This window comes from Rhamphochromis longiceps, linkage group LG3 (genome assembly GCF_057381845.1).
Source record: "Rhamphochromis longiceps isolate RC_006_pf linkage group LG3, R_longiceps_female_GT1.1, whole genome shotgun sequence".
Lineage (NCBI taxonomy): Eukaryota > Metazoa > Chordata > Actinopteri > Cichliformes > Cichlidae > Rhamphochromis > Rhamphochromis longiceps.
In genome coordinates this window covers 68,215,580-68,237,096 of record NC_140559.1, presented here as the reverse complement: position 1 = coordinate 68,237,096, position 21,517 = coordinate 68,215,580, and the positions used below count along the sequence as shown (strand labels likewise).

Here is a 21,517-nt window from a genome sequence, read left to right as displayed (position 1 = left end):
GAAGAAAATAAAAGACAGATCTGAATGTTTGAAAATGTTTTGGAAAGATTCTGTAAAGATGAGATGAAAAATACTCAAAGGATAAATTTAATTGGCTTATTATTTAGATAAGTTGAAAAAAGTTAAACAAGCAAGTAAATGAAGAAACAAGGCAGAGGAGAGAAAAGCCCAACAATCCCCTCTGAGCAAGCAGTTGGCGACAGTGGGGAGGAAAAACTGCCTTTAAACGGGCAGGAACCTCCGGCAGAACCAGGCTCAGGAGGGGACAGTCAACGGCCGGGACTGGTTGGGGGGGTTAACAGAGGTGGAGCAAGACGAGGCTACATCAGGTGAGGAAGCAGTAGCGTCTCTCCTCCGGAACAAGTGGAACCATTTTTTCTTTTTTTTCATGCACTTTTCCACGAGCGCTTTTTTCTCCAGGATGAGATTTCTCAGCTCATCGATGGTTTCTGCGTTTTGTTCTTCAAGTTTCTCACATCTTTGTTCCACCTCTTCCAATGTTGCTTGTTGTTCTTCAAGCTTGTCTTTGAGTTGTTTGGATGTTGCCTCCTGTATCAGCTTGTCCTTGTGCATGTCTGCATTTCTCTGTTGGACCTCTTTGTGCTTGTCTTCTAACTGCTCGTTTCTTTTCTGGATTTCTTGGAGCGTGAGCTGCAGGTCTTCATGTATTTTGTCTTCTTGTTGTTTTTGCGCCTGCATTTGAGTGTGTTCACGCTTCAAGTTATTGAATTCCACCAAAATCCCCTTAACGAGCTCGGAGTTGTTTCTCGCTATCTGATCGATCCTTCTCTGCATCTGTGAGCAGCGTTTCTCCAGTTTGTCCTTTTCTTCTTCCACTTTAGTTGCTTTGTCCTCCAGCTGATTACAAAACTCTTGCAGTTTTAGATTTTTAGACTCAAAGTCCTGGACGATACGTTTTCCTTCTTTCAGTCTTTCCTGCTGTTGCTCTTTCTGTTGAAGAAGGTCTTTATTTTGGCGCAGTGTTTCATCCAGGCTTTCTTTCAGCATGCGGTATTTTTCCTGCATGCTCTTCAGTTCGTGCTGCATGTCTCGTTGCTTTTTGTCCTGCTCTTCCTTCTGTTGGAGGAATTCTTTCTTTTCTTCCACAGCTTCATGGAGCTGTCTTTGGAGGAGCCGATTTTTTCGGTCCATGTATTGGAGATCCCGTTGTATCTTATCAGTCATCGTTTTCTTGTCTTGGAGCTGGTTGGTCATTTCTTTTAGTTCTGCACTCTTTTGCCTGTTTTCTTTAATGAGGTGCACAATCTGCTCTCGGCTCTGAGCAAACTTGATTCCCCAGCCCTCATTAATAATTTTTATGTCCGGCTGGCGCTGTTGTCTTTCTTCCAGCTCTTTATTTTGGGCTTCCATTCGTCTACATTTGTCCTCCAGTTGAAGTTTCTCTTCTTCAATTTGTTGCATTTTTTTCTGGAGAAGGTAGTTTTCCTTCCTACTCTCCTCTAACGCCCTTTGGAAGGATGAGGAGCCATTTGGGGAAATTGGCCGGCCACGCCAGGAAGGAGAGGCGGCGTAATCTTTTTGAATTGGTTGTTTTTTCCTTGGAAACATGTTGGAGTTTCTATACGATGACTTTGAAGAGCTTGTGGTGAACGTTTTGTAGGCTGCAAACACAGATGCTGCTGAAACGAACTAAAACTTGCTGTTTCTCACCCCTACTTAAGGAAAAACATCAAAGGACTTAAGATTCTTAAGATCTATGACATCATCACTCCCTAAGCCAATGAGATTGTCACAAGACATTTTGGAATGGGGTATTTTTTTTTAAACTGTTTTCAAACTTAACTTAAAATTTCAGTGTTTCCTGGTTGTGGACTATTGGTTAGTCCAGCCGATTAAGAAATTAATTGTCACAAACATCCCTAATATTATATAACAGACAACAGAAAACACGAGTTTTTTTTCTACGCAATAGCGGTATAATAAAAGTTTTTTTAATTATCCTACTTTTTATAAAAGAGAACATTTATTAAAGATTATGTATTTAATTAAAAAACTCTGTTCATCTAAAGCAGGGGTCAGCAACCTTTAAGACCCAAAGAGCCAAAGAGCCATAATTGGCCTATCTGGGGTTGAAAGGCTTGATAAATGCACGGCGTTTCGCCGGGTACACCGGCTTCCGCGAGTGTGACGCTTATTTTGAGCAATGAAAAAATAACAAAATATAATTTTATTTGTATATTGCAAAATCACAATAATCTTCCAATTTAGAACTACAAGTTAAAAAAAGAACTAACATAAATAAAATACACTTCAGCTAATTTATTTCCCCAAACCACGCGGAGCCGCACTATAAGGACTAAAGAGCCGCAGGTTGCCGACCCCTGATCTAAAGGGTTTAACAAAAAGGGGGAGCTTCCTGCTGGAAATTGAAATGTCCCCATGTCCCCACTGGGCGATCATGGCTCAAGAGTTAGGAGTTCGCCTTGTAATCGAGCCCCGGCTTGGACAGTTTTGGTCTTTGTGTCCTTGGGCAAGACACTTCACCCGGCAAGACACTTCACCCGTTGCCTGCTGGTGGTGGTCAGAGGGCCTGGTGGCGCCCCAGGGTGGCTGTAGCTACATCACCAGTGCGTGAATGTGTGCGTGAATGGGTGGATGACTGAGCGTGGGTGCTTAACTAGTTAAAAAACAAACAAACATCTGTCTCTTATTTTTTATGTCACACAGGAAAGAAGCTTCAATGTCTGATGAGAGGACATTAATTTGTTGGTGTTTGTGGTGTTTGGTGCAGTTTTCTTGTTCTCTGGCTTGTTGTTTATTTACAGTGGAGATGAAGATCTCTAACAAGTTGATTTGTTCACATTTGCACATTTTTAAGAGGAATGTGTTTTTTGAGTTTGTACACTATATGCATGTAAGGCAACCGTTTCCTTTTTCTGTATTTTTGTGTGCTGCTCTTTTAACAAAAGGGGAACAAAAGACATTTAAATCGACCTCAGATGATTTGTTTAAATTTTTACAAGGTCTTACTGAGGTGATGCAAAGTGAAACATGCTTCTTTTTTGGTAATGTGCTGGAAAAGCTTGAAAATTGACCTTGAATGTGCTTAAAAAGTGCTTGAATTTGACCCTAAAAATGTGTATGAACCCTGCATATATTGCAGTATTTACAGTTTATTGTAGGAATTTCATGGCAACAGCAAATCTTTATTTTGTTTACTGGGAAATGAAATGCTGCCAATTCACAAAGCTGTGCTTCAGCTGCACTTCCTGTTGTAGACTTGTGATGCACACAGGCTCTGTCCCAGCACTCAGCATGTTCTTCCTTATTTGCTCCACCAGGGGGAGCTCCTAAACTATGACATCCTGATAGGAGTGAATCAGGGAGAGGGGCTGAAGTTTGTGGACGACAGTGAGGACAACGACGGCATCTCAGCTGCGGCGTTCGACTACACCATCTCCAGCTTTGTTGACAACCTCTACGGCTACCCAGAGGGTGAGGACGCCACCTCTGTACACTGCCACTTTTTCAGTTATTCCATTTTACAGCCTCCTCTCACTTAACTGCATTTTGCAGCATCATCAGGTTTTGTCTTATTAGGAGCCGCGTTTGTTGATTTGTTCGTTTTTTTCTGTTTGCTGTATTCATTAAAATAAACGGATAATCGTCAAAATGACAAATGTGGACAATTATCAAAGCTTACATTACAATTCTGACAGCTTGAGTTCACATGAATTTTCAGAAGAATATAAAAAGCTGTGAAAGTGCTTTAAGCGTTTAAAACATGCGAGTAAAGAATGGAATCAGTAACATGTGAGCCCAGTGAAGTGCATCAAACAAGACAAGCGTGCTAAAGAGAGCCACTCATCCACATCACGGCGTGTCTGCGCCTTAACCTTTGAGGCTCTGTGGGCAGTAATGCTATCATCCCCCAGGTAGTGGGCTCCCAATCTCAGTGTCGGTGTTTCTGACAGATCGGCCTGCGAACCCCTCACAGCCGGACCACAGTCACAGTACAGACATGTTTGGATAATGCAGTCATGCTTCCTCTCTGCTGCCTGTCACTCCTTCTGTTATCTGAAAGACTTTTTTTTCCTCTCTAGATTTCTCACTCGCTTCCTGGCTCTTGGTTCATCTCACCAACATTTGCTTTGGTTTCATATCTGTTGATCAGACCGATCTCTTAAAAAATGTCTTGCACTGCTGTTACTTTACTCTTAGCAGTTTTCACTTTTATCTTTCTTCCCCCTCCTTTTGTCCCCTCCTGTGCTTCTTCACCAGGCAAAGACATCCTGAGGGAGACCATTAAGTTCATGTACACAGACTGGGCGGACAGGGACAACGGCGACATGCGGCGGAAGACTCTGTTGGCCCTGTTTACGGACCACCAGTGGGTGGCACCAGCTGTGGCCACTGCCAAACTCCATGCTGAGTTTCAGTCCCCAGTTTACTTTTACACGTTCTACCACCACTGCCAAACCGAGACGCGGCCCGAGTGGGCCGACGCCGCGCACGGAGACGAGATACCTTACGTGTTCGGCGTACCGATGATCGGTGCCACGGACCTGCTCCCGTGCAACTTCTCCAAGAACGATGTGATGCTGAGCGCTGTGGTCATGACTTACTGGACTAACTTCGCAAAGACTGGGTAGGCCTCATGTCACAGTAGTGTAAACTGTACACGTTACTGTATGTTCTCTGACAGCCTTCTAGTCATGTTGAATACTTGAATCTGGGTTGCTAGTTTAATTCCCGTGTGGCTTTGAAGAATTGAACATACTGGTTCACCAAAAGCATCCAGATCCCAGAGCAGCCGGTTGGTCTTAGATAGTTTAAAGGTTGCACAGAGAATGGGCCTCCTGTCTGTATTCAGTGTATTGATGCCACATGTTACTTATAATGGAGACTGAATATAACTTTGAACTGAAACGTTTAACCTTTATGCTCCACCAGGGACCCCAACCTGCCCGTCCCTCAGGACACCGAGTTCATTCATACCAAGCCCAACCGCTTCGAGGAGGTCATCTGGACCAAGTTCAACTGGAAGGACAAGCAGTACCTTCACATCGGTTTGAAACCTCGTGTCAGAGACAACTACAGAGCTAACAAAGTGGCCTTTTGGCTGGAATTAGTCCCTCATCTTCACAGCCTGCACGACGTGCTCTTTCCCACCACTACGCGCTCCCCCGCAGGCCGTGACCCCGGCACCATGAGGCCCAGAAACAACGTTCCTCGAACCACTCGTCATCCTTACCCTACCTTCCCATCAGATCCTGAGCCCGAGGGCTCAGAGCGCCCGCCCCAGGACCTCTTTCCCAGACACACCCGCGACTACTCCACCGAACTGAGCGTGACAGTTGCAGTTGGAGCGTCGCTCTTCTTCCTCAACATCCTGGCCTTCGCCGCCCTTTACTACAAGCGTGACAAGCAGCACGAGATGCGCCGGCACCGGCTGTCCCCTCAGCGGGGCGGCCCCGCCAACGACCTGGCTCACAGCCAGGAGGAGGAGATCATGTCCCTGCAGATGAAGGACTGGGAGCACGACGCTCACCACGACATGGAGCCCCTGCGACCCCACGACATCCTGCGGCCCGCCTGCCCTCCCGACTACACCCTGGCGCTGCGCCGCGCCCCCGACAACGTGCCGCTGATGAAGCCAAACACCATCACCGTGATCCCCAGCACCATCACCAGCATGCAGCCTCTTCACGCCTTCAACACATTCCCCTCCACCGGCCACAACAACACCCTGCCCCACCCCCACTCCACCACCAGGGTATAGTAGGGACAGGCCCGACACAGCGCCACCTAGGGACCAGGAACACTGGCTCTGCTTCCGCTCTGGAAGGGAGGCCTCTAGACGTGGGCCTTCGTTCTGTCCTCTTATTCTCTTCTTTCTCCAAAAGCAACTACACCTGCTGCGTCATGTGCTGTGAAACTTGGCAGCTCCCTCCACTGGTGGCATGTGGAGGTGCAACTGAAGTGTCCAGCAGCAGATGAGCAGTTTGGGGTGGGTGACTCAGATCTTTCAAAGATACTGTTTTCAAAGACGGTCTGCTGTTTCCAGGCTCAAGACCTCCAACATTTGTCAAAGGGACGAATGCTCTCTCGCTCCTCGCTGTTTTCTCTTTTTTACATCTCTTTTTCCATCTCCTGTGTGTTATGTGCACATTATGCTTCTCTTTTCTACATCCGTGTTTTATTACTGCTCTCTTCCTCTCATTTGACACGCCTCCCTCCTGCTCTTCTCTAAAAATTCCCGATCTGCTGAGCAGTCTGGAGGGGGAGGCGTACACTAAACATATAACTATGAAAACACTGATATCTTTCATTCGACCAGCATTTTTAGGTGCCAAGTAAGTACTGCTGTGTTTCATTTCTCATCGAGGGAGAAGAAAAACCAAAGAAAAATAGAGTTTCGCTATTTACCGTCAACTAACAGAGTTCTGTCATGTTCTCATGACAAAGTGCCAAACTGGCCTCAGTCGTGATTTTCTTTCTTCCATCTTCTCTCTTTTTGTTGTTTTGTTTGAAGCATTTGTTTAATTGTTGTTTTTTATTGTGTGGAAAGAATTTTTCTGAAAATATAGATATAGAGAAATGATATTATATATAGTTCTATATAAAATGTGTACAAAGGAGAAAGTATATAAAAGGGTTTTCTCAGTGGGGGATCTATGCATGGATTATTTTTAAAGACGCGGGGAAAAGGACACTGTACCTGTCGATGCACGTTTCCCAAAATCTAAACGAGTCATATCGCTCCATGTTTGCTACTTTTGGTTTTTGGTTTTCTCCCGCAGAGTAAGAGCATCGCAGGAGCATCGCAGGAGCATCGCAGGAGCATTGCAGGAGCTCCTGAAGTCAAACGACGCCTCCCAGCACTCATTTATTAAAACGGAGTCGATGCCAAAAGTCTTAAACGTTAGAATCAAAGCAACAGCTGTGAACTCAGTCATGGTGTCATGTGCAGCCTCCATCTTACTGTCACTACTTTTTCATTTTAGGGTACGTGAGGTAAAGCGTCCGTCGATGTAGCTTGATTGTACAAAATTATTTTTCTACGTTATTAACAAAACAGAGCAGAGACTGATGCTGCTCCTGTCTGACCCCCTTATGTCTGCCACATGTGTATTCTGACTTCATATCATCACTGCTCCCTCCCTCCTCCTCTCTCCATCCTACACCGCCTTTGTTATTTAACACCGACCCCCCCAAACTGATAATCAGACAAATTCCCAAACAGCTGACTTCACTGTGTCGACACCGTTCCTGACTATTTCTGACCTCAGCTCAGCTCTGCTATTATCCTCACATTAAGGGTTCGTTCACCTGCCTGCAGATGATCTGTGAGCTCGTCGGTTGTAAATTAAACTCTAAGCACACTGAGGGTAACCGGGAGGCGTTCAGGGCCTGCAGTGCAGAGCTGCAACATGAAAAAAAGGGATGGGGGCTCAGATCTCCTGAACAGGGTGGAAACAACACGGTGGGTTTGTGCTGTTTGTGATTCCTGCTCCGTCACTCTGGTGGAGACCACTGCAGCTCAGCAGCGCTCCCTGCTGATCCTCTGATGAAGATGTCAACAGTATGTAAACTGAGCTGATGTGCTGCTGTGTGACCCCATAAAGACTTCCCTAAACCTGCTGGTCTGGAAGTCCAGCAGTTCATCTAAACAAAAGGCACTTAGCCTAAATCAGATATAGATACATTTATCCTAAATGAACAGAGGGAGTGACTTTAAGTCTGATTTCAGACTATGTCAGTATTAGTTAAGCCAAGAGTCGGCAAAAGCTTTATGGCCCGGAAAGTTCTAATTCCCACAACATATTGTTCGATTAGTAAGCAAAACTTTTCTGTGATGAAGATTTTGGGGTTGTTGTTTTAGTGATGGGTTCATTCTGTCAGTTAGCTTTGGCTTGTTTTCTTATTTCAATAGAGGGAGTTTTACTAAACATGGACATGTCGAGGAGCGGCTCATTATTTCTGTAACAGTGCACTTAGAGAAAACTGTCAGGTGTCGCCCCCTTTGGTGATGATGTTTTGTGCTCTGATGAGCTAATAATCAGCTCTCTTTTCCTCCTTCTTTGTTCTAAGCAGGCCTGCAAGATTGAATTAACAGCGCTGTAAAACATTGTTGTGAGAGCAAATATAAGGTGAGCTTTTCCAGATTACAATGGGCTGAGGAAAAGGTCACCTGTGGGAACCTGCGAGTTCCTGTCTAAAAGGATTGCAGCGAGTCAATCCAGTCCAAGATCATAAAGAACTCTTTTTCTAAAAACAAAAGAAAGAACAAATAAATGAGCTCATATTGATGAGGGTGGAGACTCTGATGCTTTGTGCGTGAGGCTCCACTATCAGCAAGATCTAGTGTGAATGCGTGTGCATGATGTGTGTGACTGGACTGTGACTGGACTGACCATGTGGACTAAAGTGTTGACTGACTTGACACTGAGACAAAGACTGGACCAACGTTAGGATGAGTAGATGCTGACAAACAATTCACGACGCCGGTAAGAAAAGGGTGGATGCTTTGCTTTGCTTTTGGCAGGAGCAGGAGCACAAGAGAGAGAGAGGGAGACCGAAAGGTATCGATTTGTCACATGGCATCGATTTGTCACATGGCATCGATTTGTCACATAGCATCGATTTGTCACATGGCATCGATTTGTCACATACCATCGGTTTGTCACATGGCATCGGTTTGTCACATAGCATCGATTTGTCACATGGCATCGATTTGTCACATACCATCGGTTTGTCACATAGCATCGGTTTGTCACATGGCATCGGTTTGTCACATAGCATCGGTTTGTCACATAGCATCGATTTGTCACATACCATCGGTTTGTCACATGGCATCGGTTTGTCACATGGCATCGATTTGTCACATACCATCGGTTTGTCACATAGCATCGGTTTGTCACATGGCATCGATTTGTCACATACCATCGGTTTGTCACATAGCATCGATTTGTCACATAGCATCGGTTTGTCACATGGCATCGGTTTGTCACATGGCATCGATTTGTCACATACCATCGGTTTGTCACATACCATCGGTTTGTCACATACCATCGGTTTGTCACATGGCATCGGTATGTTAGGTTTTGGGATGAGAACGTGTTGGATGGTTACCTGTCTTGGTCTGGTGGAGGTCTCTTCCCATAAGAAGACTGATGACTTTTTCATTAACACTGAAGTGTTTCTTTCTTCTCTCTCCCCTCAGATGACTTCACACTATAACCAAGGACACCTCATAGGGGATCATCTGATTGTGGCTTCTCTAATAATCTTTCTAATAGTAATATTGTTCACTGTTATGTTACAGAGTGAAGTGAGATTAGTGCTGTAAAACTTCCATAACACTGAACAGATGCCACCACAGATATGTTGAAATCTCAGTCAAAACTAGCAAAAACAAATGAAATCCATGAATCAGAAATGCTGATTGTTGAACAGATAATTCAGTCTGTACATGAGGAGGATCCACTTTAGACTAAACTACATACAGGAACACAGGAACCAGGGCACAGTGTAAATCCAGGACCTCTGTGTGCAACAGCTGACCTGTATGAACACAAAACACTGATTGAAGTCCACGTTGATGCTTTCTGTCTGTTTAACTTTTACATTTGAAGCAACACATTTTACTTCAAACACACAGATCAGGTAGAAAACTGTGGATTAGAAAACAAATTGATCAAGAAGGTCCTGAAGCAAGAAGTTCATCATTGCATAGAGTAAGAAAAAGGACATGAATCATCCCACGGGTATGTGCAGTCGTTATGTTATCATCACCTAAATCATGTCTGCATACTGTGTGTGTGTGTGTGTGTGTGTGTGTGTGTGTGTGTGTGTGTGTGTGTGTTGCTTTTTTAAATCTTCTACTTAGAGTTCAAACTTGGATAGTGATAAAAACATTGCACTGCTTCATTTAATATCTAATTGAACACATCTGTGGTTGAATTTGAATCTTAAATGTTTTGATTTCAAAGATGTGGTTCTGATATGAAGGAACAGGAAGTAAATTGTTGCCATGGATACAGTGAGACAGACGCCTCAGACCCTTATTTTTTATTTCTTTGACTTTTTATTTTATTGATTCATTTCTTTATTTTTACATTTTAAAAAGTGTATTTGTCTGAATGAACTAATCCCCATTTCCCATGCTTTGTGTCACTGGTCATACTGGGAACAGCCATAGAAAATGTTTGCAAAGAAGAAATCTTAAACATGAGCAGATTCTCAGGCGATTTCTGTTTCCTAACCATTGTTTCAGTAACACGTCCCATCACTACATGTGTGTTAAAGATTTCTTTGGGATCAAAATCATCCACTGACAGTTATCAGTACAAACAGGATGCAAAAATCCAAAGTTCAGAGTTACTAAAACAGAGATCTGAGGAAAACTGGTTCTTCACACGACGTTTCATGTGTGAACAGTAGAGGTGGTTTCATTTTCACATGTAGGTGTTGCAGTGAGGATTGCAGGGAGACATTTGCTGAATAGCTGCAGCTCTGCTCCTGTAGACTGCCTCTGAATGTGTGTGTGGTGATAAAGTCACTTTAATTAAATGTCACCTGTCAGGGAAAACTTTGTGTTGACTGAAGAAAGTTCACTTCTCTTTCATTGCAGCTCCACTCTTATTTTTGATGCACTCATTTGTTTCATAAATGATTTCAATGATTTTGCCACAGCTCTGCATTGTCAGGTCGGAGCATGTGTGCTTTTGATGAAATGCTGATATGATGACGCTTGATTGGGGAAAGATTTCCACAGGTGGTGTTGTTGGTCTCCTTCTTCCAGTTTTCTTGTTGCTGCCTCTCTCCTCGCCTCAGTTGCTGCAGCTGTATCATGTATGTTGTTATGTTACATACAAAGAGGAATTTGTGACATTAAAGAGTAAAGATTCTTCTAATTGTTTTCATCTCATCTCCTACTGCTTTAGTCTGCGTGGACAATATATGAGTAAATCATTACCAAGCCAGATTATATTTGGAATATTTCAAACAGAGGACATTACAGTGAAATCTGCTTTCAATGTGACATTTACTTTGATCCTTTAAGACACAGTTTATACATCAGACAAGCTGTTTGCAGAGCGATTAAATGTTTAATATTGTTGTTAAAGTTGTACAGATGAGCGTTAATCACCAACAGCTTCATTCATGTGGATGAACTGGACGGTTCCAGGGAAACTATCAGGATCACACGCCTCCAGTGGTCACTGTGAGTAACTACAACTCTGCACATACAATAATTAAGATGAAGAAATGTTTTTATTGTAGAAAGATGAACCAAATGTAGTTTGACTCTCTGACAAACGATGGCAAGATAAAAGTAGTTTGTTAAAAAAGACACAAAAATGGTAACAATGCAAACAAATACAAACAACAGCATATCCTGATATGAGGCTCACAGATCAGGATCAGTACAATACGTAGCAACCGACATTGATGTTGCCATGGTGACCGCTGCTATATATAGTGTTTCTGTTACCTCACTTGTCTTAAACATCAACGCTGGCTGTTTTTCATTTTACTAATGAGTCCACTCTCTTCCCTCACTTTCGTCTCTTCCTCGTGTTTGAGCTCCTCTCAGAGAGGATTTAAGAAAGAGCTTTGATGATGGCTGTAGCTCAGGAGACAGAGCAAGGCATCTAATGATCAGAAGGTTGGTGGTTCAATCCCTGACTGCTCCAGCTGGCACACAAAGTATCCTTGAGCAAGACACTAACCCTCTCCGATGCATCCATCAGAGTATGAACGTGTTAAACAAGAATCAGTCCATTCACCATGGAAACATCAAAGTAGAAAGTGATGGCAGTTATGATTGGCTGCACAGCTGGATCACATGACCAGGTGAGTGGAACAAATAACAGGAAGCTTCTCTTGTGGCTTTAATAATCATTTGAATTGATGACTTGTGATTTACAGACTGTTCTTTATCTTTTCATTGTCGTCTGAAACACAGAAAAATATCAATGTTGGAAAATATGACATTTATATCTAGTTTCTACAGGATGGTTTAATTCTCCAAAGGCCACCACAGACATGACAAAGTTATTTCATCATTATAATGCACAAAAACAAAAAGCAGGATGAGCCCTGCTGCTCACCAAACTTGTGTTGAATAATAATTTGTGAATCATTTAGTTTAAAACATCAACTGACTGAATCCATGAATCTCATCATGTGTTTCTGAGTGAAAGACACAGACATGAACAGACTGAACTGTTTCTCTAACAGGTAAGACTAACTACAAAGAGTCAATTCATACCTAAGTGTGCCAAAAAAGTCTGAAATACCCTTCATGAAACCAGTCGATGGATCCCAGAACCCAAATCCAGGATAAAGAGGTTCAGTGAATGTGGTGTGGAAGGTGTGGAGGTGGATCAGAGAGTCAGAGGAGACTCTGTAGAAGGACAGAGTGCCAGCAGGACAGTCCACACACACTGCTACTCTGTTAGAGACAGAGGAGGAGGAGGAGGAGGAGGAGGAGATGGGTGTTTCTCTGTTATTGTGCCACACAGAGGAATAATGATCAGAGCAGCAAAGACTCCAGGACTGATCATTTCCACCAAACACACACTCATCACTCCTTCCTTTCCTTTTGATTCCTCTGTAACTCACTGATATCCGAGCCCTCCTCGTCCACTCGACCTCCCAGTAACAGCGACCAGTCAGACCATCTCTACACAGCAGCTGTTCACAAACATCAAATCTGTCTGGATGATCAGGATGTGACTGAAGCTCCTCCACATGTGTCACCTTCCTGTTGTTGTCAGACAGTTGGAGCTTTGTGTTCACTGTGTTTGTGTCGATTGTGAGTTGACAGGAATCTAAGTTCAAAATACTTATTAAATACATACATCATTGATTTAATGCCAAATAATTTCATTTCCAACATTTACAATAAATTAATTAAAAATTTAATGATTTTTAAATAAATGTAATTAATCAATTAATAACACATTTAATTAATTATTTAAGAATCTATTTATTTAATTCATTTGGGCCCTTCTAGCCCTGCAGCTGTGCATGTGCTCACATATCCACTGGTATGTGTCCTACAGGTATTCTCACAGCAGTGCTGCTGAACATTAAATGACCAGCAGATGTCAGTTCTTCATAATAAGCAGTTAAACTTTGTGTGATCTGCCTTTGGGTGAAGCAACAAAGCCGGAAAAATTGGACACATTCACAGAGCTTTACCACACCATCACTAGACAACAATGGAATTATTTTAACTAAAAACAAATAATCAGAAAGTCTTCTGCCTGGTCTCGTACCTCTGTGTTTCTGTAACATGAATAATGAGCTGAAATTCTCCTCACGACACCACCGATCAGCTCGAAGGGCCCTCGAGTTTACCTGCATGCATCCTGTTCACCTGTCAGCTGTTTAACACCTGCTGCTTATTCAGCAAACACGCCCACATTACCTGGTGACAGTCACAGTTTAATGCGGGCCGCTGTTTGTCAATATAAAATAGTTTAGTTCCAATATTGTGCACATAATTTGCAAATGCACCATATTTTACAGACCATGAGGCTCACTGGATTATAAGGCGCATTAAGCGAAACAAAAATGTCGCATGAGTCAAACTTTACTCAGCTCATTCTTCTTGCTTCCTCCACTTCCGTACCATTCATTCATTCATGTTTAATTCTCTCACAGCTGCTTTATTCCCATGTTGGGAAGGGCGATGGACACTAAGATAACTACAGAATACTTTATAAGTGAACCTGATGCTTTAATCAGGATTTGGGCTATTTGCATTTAAATTAAATCAGTAATATAGTTCTGCCACTTATCTGCTCTAATGACTGGAAATCTGATATCCAGTCACCAGCACAGCTCACTCACTTACAGTCACTGACTTCACTGTTTTTGCTCCTGAGCAAATCAGTTTGTTTTAGATTAAAGTTGTTTCATAACTGCATCATTTTACTGAAGTTTAATGTGTCAGCGGAGCACATGTGGAACTGAACCATTCGCTTGTCTTAATTATCTGATGTTTATATGTGTTACACTTTTTTAATCTTTCATTTTAAATTGAAACTAACATTTAAAAACATTTGGTACAACGTGGAAAGAGGAAGAGTATTTCCAGCAGGAGCAGAAACGTCTGACTCAGCATGACGATGCTGTTGGTGGATACTGAAGAGCTCAGCCTGTCAAGACAGGATTAGGTTATCGTTTTCAAAAATGTTTATTCAATTATATTCTGAGGCCAGTTATCTGGTATAATCTTTGGAAGTCTATTAAAATAAAAATAAAATCAGATGTGTGGTCTTTTGGTTGTTTTTGTTTTGTTCAATAAGCAGATGTTGGTGTTTCAGCAATGCAGTAACTTAAGTTTAAAAGGCTTGTTAGAACCTATGAAACACATCATACAGACTTGTGGACGTTAGAAGACGACTAATAATCATCATGAATAAGACTAAAGGCAGGAAGGTGTCCTTTATAACTAATAATATTAATAATTAATAATATTAATATCATAGTCTGTCTGCAGCTGAGACAATACAAACTCAAACTGTGGGGAGAAGATTATATCACTTCAGTTTAAATTGACCTTAAGCGCCACATTTTCACAGACTTCTTTATTTACAGCATTTTTTACGTGCTGTATAGATTATACAGTTAGGTCCATAAATATCTGGACAGAGAGAACTTAGTTTCTGATTTTGGTTCTGTACATACACTAAAATCTATTTTAAATGAAACAACTCAGATGTGTTTGAAGTGCAGACTTTCAGCTTTAATTCAGGGGGTTGAACAAAGAGATGCAGAAAAATGTGAGGAACTAAAGCATGTTCAACACAATCCCTTCATTTCAGGGGAAATGTAGAGGAAAAATTAGAAAAATTAAATAACTTAATTAAATTAATTAAATCATAAGATTGTCAGCTGATAACCAGCTTCATGCGACCGCTTATCCTGGTCCCAGTGTTAGGGTCAGTGAATCCAGTTAACAGAAAGATATCCTGGATATACTTGACTGACTTTTTAGACTCAAGATTAATAATCATTATAAAAATTATAGTCTAACATCCAGAAATCTGCACGATGTGTTTCATTATGTCTAACAAGCCTTGTACAGTTAAAGCTAACAGTTACTACATGCATCAGTACATTTCTATATTTTTATATCTATAAAAAGAAATCTGACACTTGCCAGACTTTATCAAAGCTGTGAGCATCACAGCAGAGGCCTTTGTGTCAAAGTAGCTGAGGATCAAACAGAAAAACATGAAGGTTTTCCTGGCCTGGGATTTTATACAAATATTCTGCAGTACATCAAAAAGCAAAGAAAACCATTAATGAACATATGAACATTACCTGATGCTGCTGACGTGAAGCAGAGCAAAGTTACAGAGGTTTGATTACAGACACAGCTGAGCGTTTTGCAATTTTGCATCATTTTAAAAAGTTTAAATTTGTTCAGTGTTGAACGGCAGAAACGAGGCTTTGTTTTCAGAAGTAAGTAAAAGAAAAAAAACAGCGGCCGACAGGCTGTAAGAACGGTAGACTTGTGCGTAACAAGCAAGCGAATAATGCAGAAAACAGGAAACTGTTCTAGAAGTACAGAGAGAGAGAGAGAGAGAGAGAGAGCTGTGCATGAAGTGTGATTTTATCCTGGTGGCAGCAAAACAATCAGAGGGAATTCATGACGATGTTTATGTGAAGCGTAGTTTGGAGCTTCTTTTGCTGCTGGTTTACTCAATATTGTTTGGAGAGATCAAACCTGCAGCTTCAGAATCAGCGCAAAAAGGGCGTAAACACAAAGCGTGGAGCCGCCAAAACATCAGAATCAGCGAGCTGTCGGCTTTCAGCTCGTGTCCGTGCCGTCAGGTGAGAAAGTCACATCTCACTGATTCTGATGCGACGGCGGCTCCGCGCTTTGTGTTTACGTCTTTGTGCAGAATCCGTGTTCCTGCTCTCATTTACTGTTTTAGCTGTTTGGTGGTTGTTGAAACTTTGGGAGGTTTAACCTGAGATTCTGGCGTTTTGGCCAAAATAAATTTATATTAAAAATCGATTCAGGATTTTAATGAATCGATATCACGTTATCCAAGCCAGAATCGATTTTAATCGATAAATCGATAATCAAAACCACCCCTGATGCATATACACGGGTCACACTGCTTATTGAAACCCCCCAAACATCAGATCTTAATCAGACAGGTTTTTGTTTTTTGTTTTCAAAGTTTAGACTTTGCTTCTATTGGACTTTTTATCAGGAACACGTGCTTACTTTTTGCAGGAACAGTTGAAACTAACATAAATAAATAACTCCAGAGCTGATAGTCAGCAGGGGGTTTACAAGTTGTGGCCGCGTTGTCGGCGGTATGAGCTCGACCACTTGCAAGGTGAGCTGGCAGACATCACTGAATTCATCAGAGATGATTAGGTTCATTTTGACAAAGTGAGCAGATATTTAACCTCCTAGGACCTGGCGTCCACATATGTGGACATCACAATTTGGGTTGTTTAGACCAAAATACTACATTTTGCTCTACAAGGGCCTGATATCCACTTACGAGGATGTTACACTGCCACTGTGCTATCAAAATTTTAGACAAATATCCTCATATGTGGCTCTCATTTTTCTCAGAAACAAAAAATGTGGTAATTCTTTGTTTTTACATTCATCAGGTCCCAATCAGCCCAAATATCAAAGAGAAATTAAAAATGAATGCCACGGAGGAGTTTGGGTCTTAGGAGGTTAAAGATTGTGCCACTACATTCTTGTCTAGAAGATATTAAAGTATATTTGGTGACACACAAAAAAGGGTAAAGTTAAAGTATAGTTTGGGTCCACACATGTCCAAACCCTGGTGTGTAGGCCTACTTAGTTTTGAGGAATTGTCATGGGACCGGGGTCTGGGTGACCCAGGGCCTGTAAGAAGTTATGGACATGTGTGTTTTTGGTGCTGCTGTCTCCTGTTTCCATGTTTGTGTATCTAGGTGTGTGTGTGGGTGTGTCAGCCAGGAGCCTGGCCACACCTGCGGAGGAGAATTACTCACACCTGCAGCTGATCAAGCCTCGTCAGAGGAGCTACTTAGGAGTGTGGTGGAGCTGTCTCCGATGCTGGATCATTGCGTAACTTCACGTTAGTCTCTTGGCGAGTTAGTTAAGGTTAGTCTGCAGCATTGTGGCGTTGCTGACGGCTGCCTCTTTGTTGTTCCCCAGGAGGAGTGTGGAGACGAGAGGGCAGCGAGCACGGGGTGCTCAGACACTGAGGAGCGGAGACAAAGAACACTAACACTGGCAAGAGGACATGTCAGAGTCGGGAACGCACTGGGGATTTATTGTTGTTTGGATTATTTAGCATCACTGTAAATAAACGCACTGACCTCATCAAAGAGTCCAGCATTTGGGTCGTCCTTCCCCTCATCATAGTCTGCCACGCAGGCCGTGACAGAAAAGCCCACTAAAAGAACGCCCACCAGACCAAAGCAATGGTTTTGACTTGATCAGCATTAACCCCGCCCCCTGACTTTGATGGGTGAAGCTGACAAATAAAATGTATTTATGAACAGCGATGCAGGGCCAGGAGTAGCAACGTGAATTAAATAAATACATCATTAAATAATTCATTAAATGTGTCAGTAAAATAATTAAAATCGAAAACAAACCAATAATTGATTAAATATGTAATTAACTAATAATTGTATATAAACAAATAATGAAACATTTTAAATGAAATTAATGGATAATTCATTATTAATATATTTCTTTAATTGACTATGTACATTTTTTAAATTAATTACTGAAATAATTAATTCATTAGTGATGTATTAATTTAATACAACCATAAAATACCATAAAATTGCTAATTTACTCAAAATCTATTTAAAACATCAATATTAAAGGTTAAATTATGATAATGAATACATGCAACTATAACTGATGACATAAAAATGAGGATTTCTTAAGCTGAAGCCAAAGTGCTGACTCATTTTTCATGTTACTCTCAAATGTTTTCCCTAATAACAAGAACATAATTACACTTTAGCCACAAGAGGGCAGCAGCATTAATATAAGTCACATGTATATAAAGGTACAGTGATTATATTACAGTGATTTTGACAAAAACAAAACAGTTGATGGCAGTGTGTTTTTCCATGACAGAATAATTATGCACACCCCACTTTGCAGTTATTTATTGTAAAAAATGTCTGGAATCATGTATGATTTCCGTTCCACTTTGTGTTGGTCTTTCACGTGGAATTCCAATAAAACTGATTCATGTTTGTGCTGTAATGTGACAAAATGTGGGAAACATCATAGCACCACCCAGCTGTATAGAAACTCCGTCATGCTAGCTAGTACACAGTATGAGTTATTGTAACTGACTGTAAAAAGTCAGCACAAGGAAAATAAACTGCACCTAAACTTGGTTTATATCTGACCCAGACAGACTGCAGGTCATAACTTCTTACCTGAAGTTCAGTTCACCTGACACTCGGACCGGCAGCCGCCTCGGGTCTCTGCTCCTCCTGCCTCCCCTTTCCCTCATCCACCTGCTGCCTCTGTGGAAGCTCCGCCATAGCCACCACCAAACAACTGAGTTATTTCTACACATCGACCAGCATCCGGACAATCCGCCATCTTTCATTGTTTATACCGTTACAAAAAAAACAAAAAAACATCATCAGCCCATAAAAATGAAAAATCACCATCAGTATGCCCGATGGCCAGTCCAGCTATGGTCGTGCCATCAGTTAACCCTTCACGTGGCAGCTGTGACACGCGTGCCCAGGGTTGCCGACCCCTGCTCTAAAGCATCTGATTTGGATTCCTGAGATCAAATATATTTTCCTTTGTGTTTGTTTTCTTCACATTTGTGGCTTTAATGTAGTGTTACATCCTGTTTGTTTGCTTCCATCTGTATACATGTCCAGATTCACTGTTATGTTTCTATTCTTACATTGCTGTGTGATCACTGTTCCCTCTGCTAACTGATGTGACCTTTTGTATCTCACACTGATACTTGTCATATTTGTATCTGCGCCTAAAAGATAAAAAGTTTTCCATGCTAAAACACAGCTCCACCTCCTGCAGTTCTCCCTCTGAACCACTAGATGTCTCTGTTATCTAAATGAAGACGTGCAGCACAGCAACCACAGCAGCGCTCAGATCACACGTGTCCTGTTATTATGTATAAAAGCATGAAACAGGTGAGACAGGTGGGATCAATATTAATGTTGTGGAAATATATGAAAAAGCAACAGAAGAGTGAAAACATTTCGTGTTTCTAGAAAGATCTTTCAGCTCACAGCTGCTCACAGACTGTATTTACAAGTGACAAACTGCAACTCTACAGTACATCTACAGTATATATCAAATATATTCTGTATTCAAATCTATTGAGTGATGTTTGAAAGTCTTTCCAGGTGAGTTTGATCCAGGAGGGTCTGAAGCCAGAGTCAGACAGAGACTGTGCAGAGACTGTAGAAGGACAGAGCAGCAGCAGAGCAGTCCAGATACACTGATGATCCTCTGTCAGATCCAGAGGGACACACAGGGATGATGCTGGACTCTACATTGTGTCTGACAGTGGAGCTGTTCTCAGAGCAGTTCACTCTGCAGCACTGACAGTCATCTGCACTTCTTCTCATTCCTCTGTCAGTCACTGCTGGATGAAGCTCTCCTCTCCACCTCCCAGTAACATGGCCCAGTCAGAGCGTCTCTACACACAAGCTGCTGCTGCTTCAACCTCTCTGGATCATCAGGACACAGCTCCTCCTCTCTCAGCACACACACCGTCCTGTTTACCATCATATCCACCACCTGCAGAGAGAAGAAGGAAGAGCAGAGGAGATAAACGAGTGTTTCCAGAGACTCTTCATCAGCTGTCAGTCAGTGATGCAGCACATCCAGTATAAAGAGCAGCAGGGACTTCAGTGCTGGGACTGTACTAGGACTCATTGTTGCTTCACTTTTTCTAATCTTTGGATTTTTATTGAAGTTGATGAAAATGTTTTTCCCTCCTAGTTTGAGTTTGGACTTTCATTCATTAGAAGAACCTTGGTGTGTCCACTCTGAGCTCTGTAGGAACCCCAACAACAAGCCCAACAATCCAGATGGACGGTTCCAGCTGTTAACTGGAGGAATTCCATCCAAACATCTGCTCTCACTAAATTCTTCCTCACCTACAGACTGTGTTCTTCACTGCTTTAAACTTGGAAATGAATGCAGTCATTGGTCTGCGTGCTGCTTTGTTCAGAGAGCTGATTGGCTGTTGACAGTGTTTGATCTGAGCGTGTCAGCCGTTACTATGGTGACCATAAAGGTCAGAAACAGGAAGTGTTTGTGTCCAATCCTGAAGCCTGTCACCGTTCTCCTCTCACAGCTTCACTGAGAAGCTGCAGCTTTACAGGAAACACTGGATCTTTGTTTCATACTGACTGTGTTTAGTACAATACTGCTGACAGCACCACCCACTCACTCCATCACTCTACTTACAGCAGAGTCTCCAGTCTGTAGTCTGGACTCTGCTGAAGATCAGACAGCTGCTTCACATCTGGATCCTTCAGGTTGTTTTCCCACAGGATCAGCTCTCTCAGATGGGAGGGGTTGGACTTCAGTGCTGCTGCCAGATAATCACAGCTGATCTCTGACAAACCACAGCCCATCAATCTGTATAAAGAATGAAAGATGTAAGTTTATTAGACAAAGTGTGAGCTTGAAATCATTCAGTGTTTCATCATCTGTTCAGAGCTGAAGAAGGTTCAGAATGTAGAAGTTTAGAAAATGGAAACTCCAAACAGCTGAAGCCAACAGGAAGCAGCTTCAAACAGGAAACTGTGCAGCGTTTCAGACTATATGTCCTGATGCAGCCAGTTGGATTTTGGAGATTTGAAACTCTGTTCTGTGACTAAGTCCTTGAATCATTTCTTCCAGTTGGTCCAACAAGACAGACTAAGTGTTGGACATGTGTTGTGGCTCCATTAGGGGAGCTTCTAAATGTGATGTGATGGCCCCTCTGGGTCTGTCAGGTCACAGGACTGAAGAGAGCTCAAACTGGGCACACACTTGTTCCAGTCTGGACCAAAGACTCTATACTGGGACTGAGGGACTGCTTTGACTGCTCCCACTGGGACTTTTTAAAGGCTCATGTTCTCACTTAGATCATCGATTTCTACTTGCATTTCTTTCTGGGAAAAATGGGGATTACTTTGGAAACAGGAAGTATTTTCCCCAATAAGCAGCCCTGGATTAGTAAATCACTCCAACATGTTCTCAGGCAGAAGAAGCTGTCTTGTTATGAGGGAGAGAAGAAAAAGATTGAGGCACAGAAACTTGTTGAAAGAGAGATAAAGCAGCTAAAATCAGGTGTAAAAGTAAAGCAGAGGATGAGCTGAATAAAGGACACTCAAGGCTGGCTTGGAAAGGAATGAAGTCCATGGTGGGGATGCAGAACAAGGAGCAAAGATGAATGTGATGCTGAATCAGCAGAAGACTTGGACTCATTTGATTCCAGCTTTGATATCATTGATTTCAATGAAGAGCTTTGTGATTGTAGCAAAGGGCTGGTAG

At 42.2% G+C, this 21,517-nt stretch overlaps 3 protein-coding genes and 1 pseudogene across 3 annotated transcripts in view; 1 reads left to right on the top strand and 3 right to left on the bottom strand.

Moving 5' to 3' along the window:
* Window positions 1-431: 431 nt before the first annotated feature.
* LOC146676526 (uncharacterized) lies at window positions 432-1,569 on the bottom strand (annotated as a pseudogene).
* Window positions 1,570-4,247: 2,678 nt separating this feature from the next.
* On the top strand, window positions 4,248-5,961 carry LOC146676525 (neuroligin-2-like). Its single transcript, XM_085402169.1, has 2 exons — window positions 4,248-4,609; window positions 4,915-5,961. The coding sequence occupies exons 1-2, from the start codon at window positions 4,275-4,277 to the stop codon at window positions 5,741-5,743; spliced, it is 1,164 nt and encodes a 387-aa protein (XP_085258295.1). The 5' UTR covers window positions 4,248-4,274; the 3' UTR covers window positions 5,744-5,961.
* A 5,977-nt stretch (window positions 5,962-11,938) lies between these two features.
* Window positions 11,939-12,858, bottom strand: LOC146676524 (stonustoxin subunit beta-like). The gene has a single exon (XM_085402186.1). It carries the CDS (start codon window positions 12,829-12,831, stop codon window positions 12,217-12,219), a length of 615 nt encoding a protein of 204 aa, XP_085258312.1. The 5' UTR covers window positions 12,832-12,858; the 3' UTR covers window positions 11,939-12,216.
* Window positions 12,859-19,261: 6,403 nt separating this feature from the next.
* The window catches only part of LOC146676521 (protein NLRC3-like), a 107,517-nt gene continuing 105,261 nt past the window's right edge, over window positions 19,262-21,517 (bottom strand). Inside the window, exon 6 of the mRNA XM_085402113.1 lies at window positions 19,262-19,768. Coding sequence (XP_085258239.1) covers window positions 19,756-19,768 — 13 coding nt within the window. The 3' untranslated portion in view covers window positions 19,262-19,755. The remainder of the gene's footprint in view (window positions 19,769-21,517) is intronic.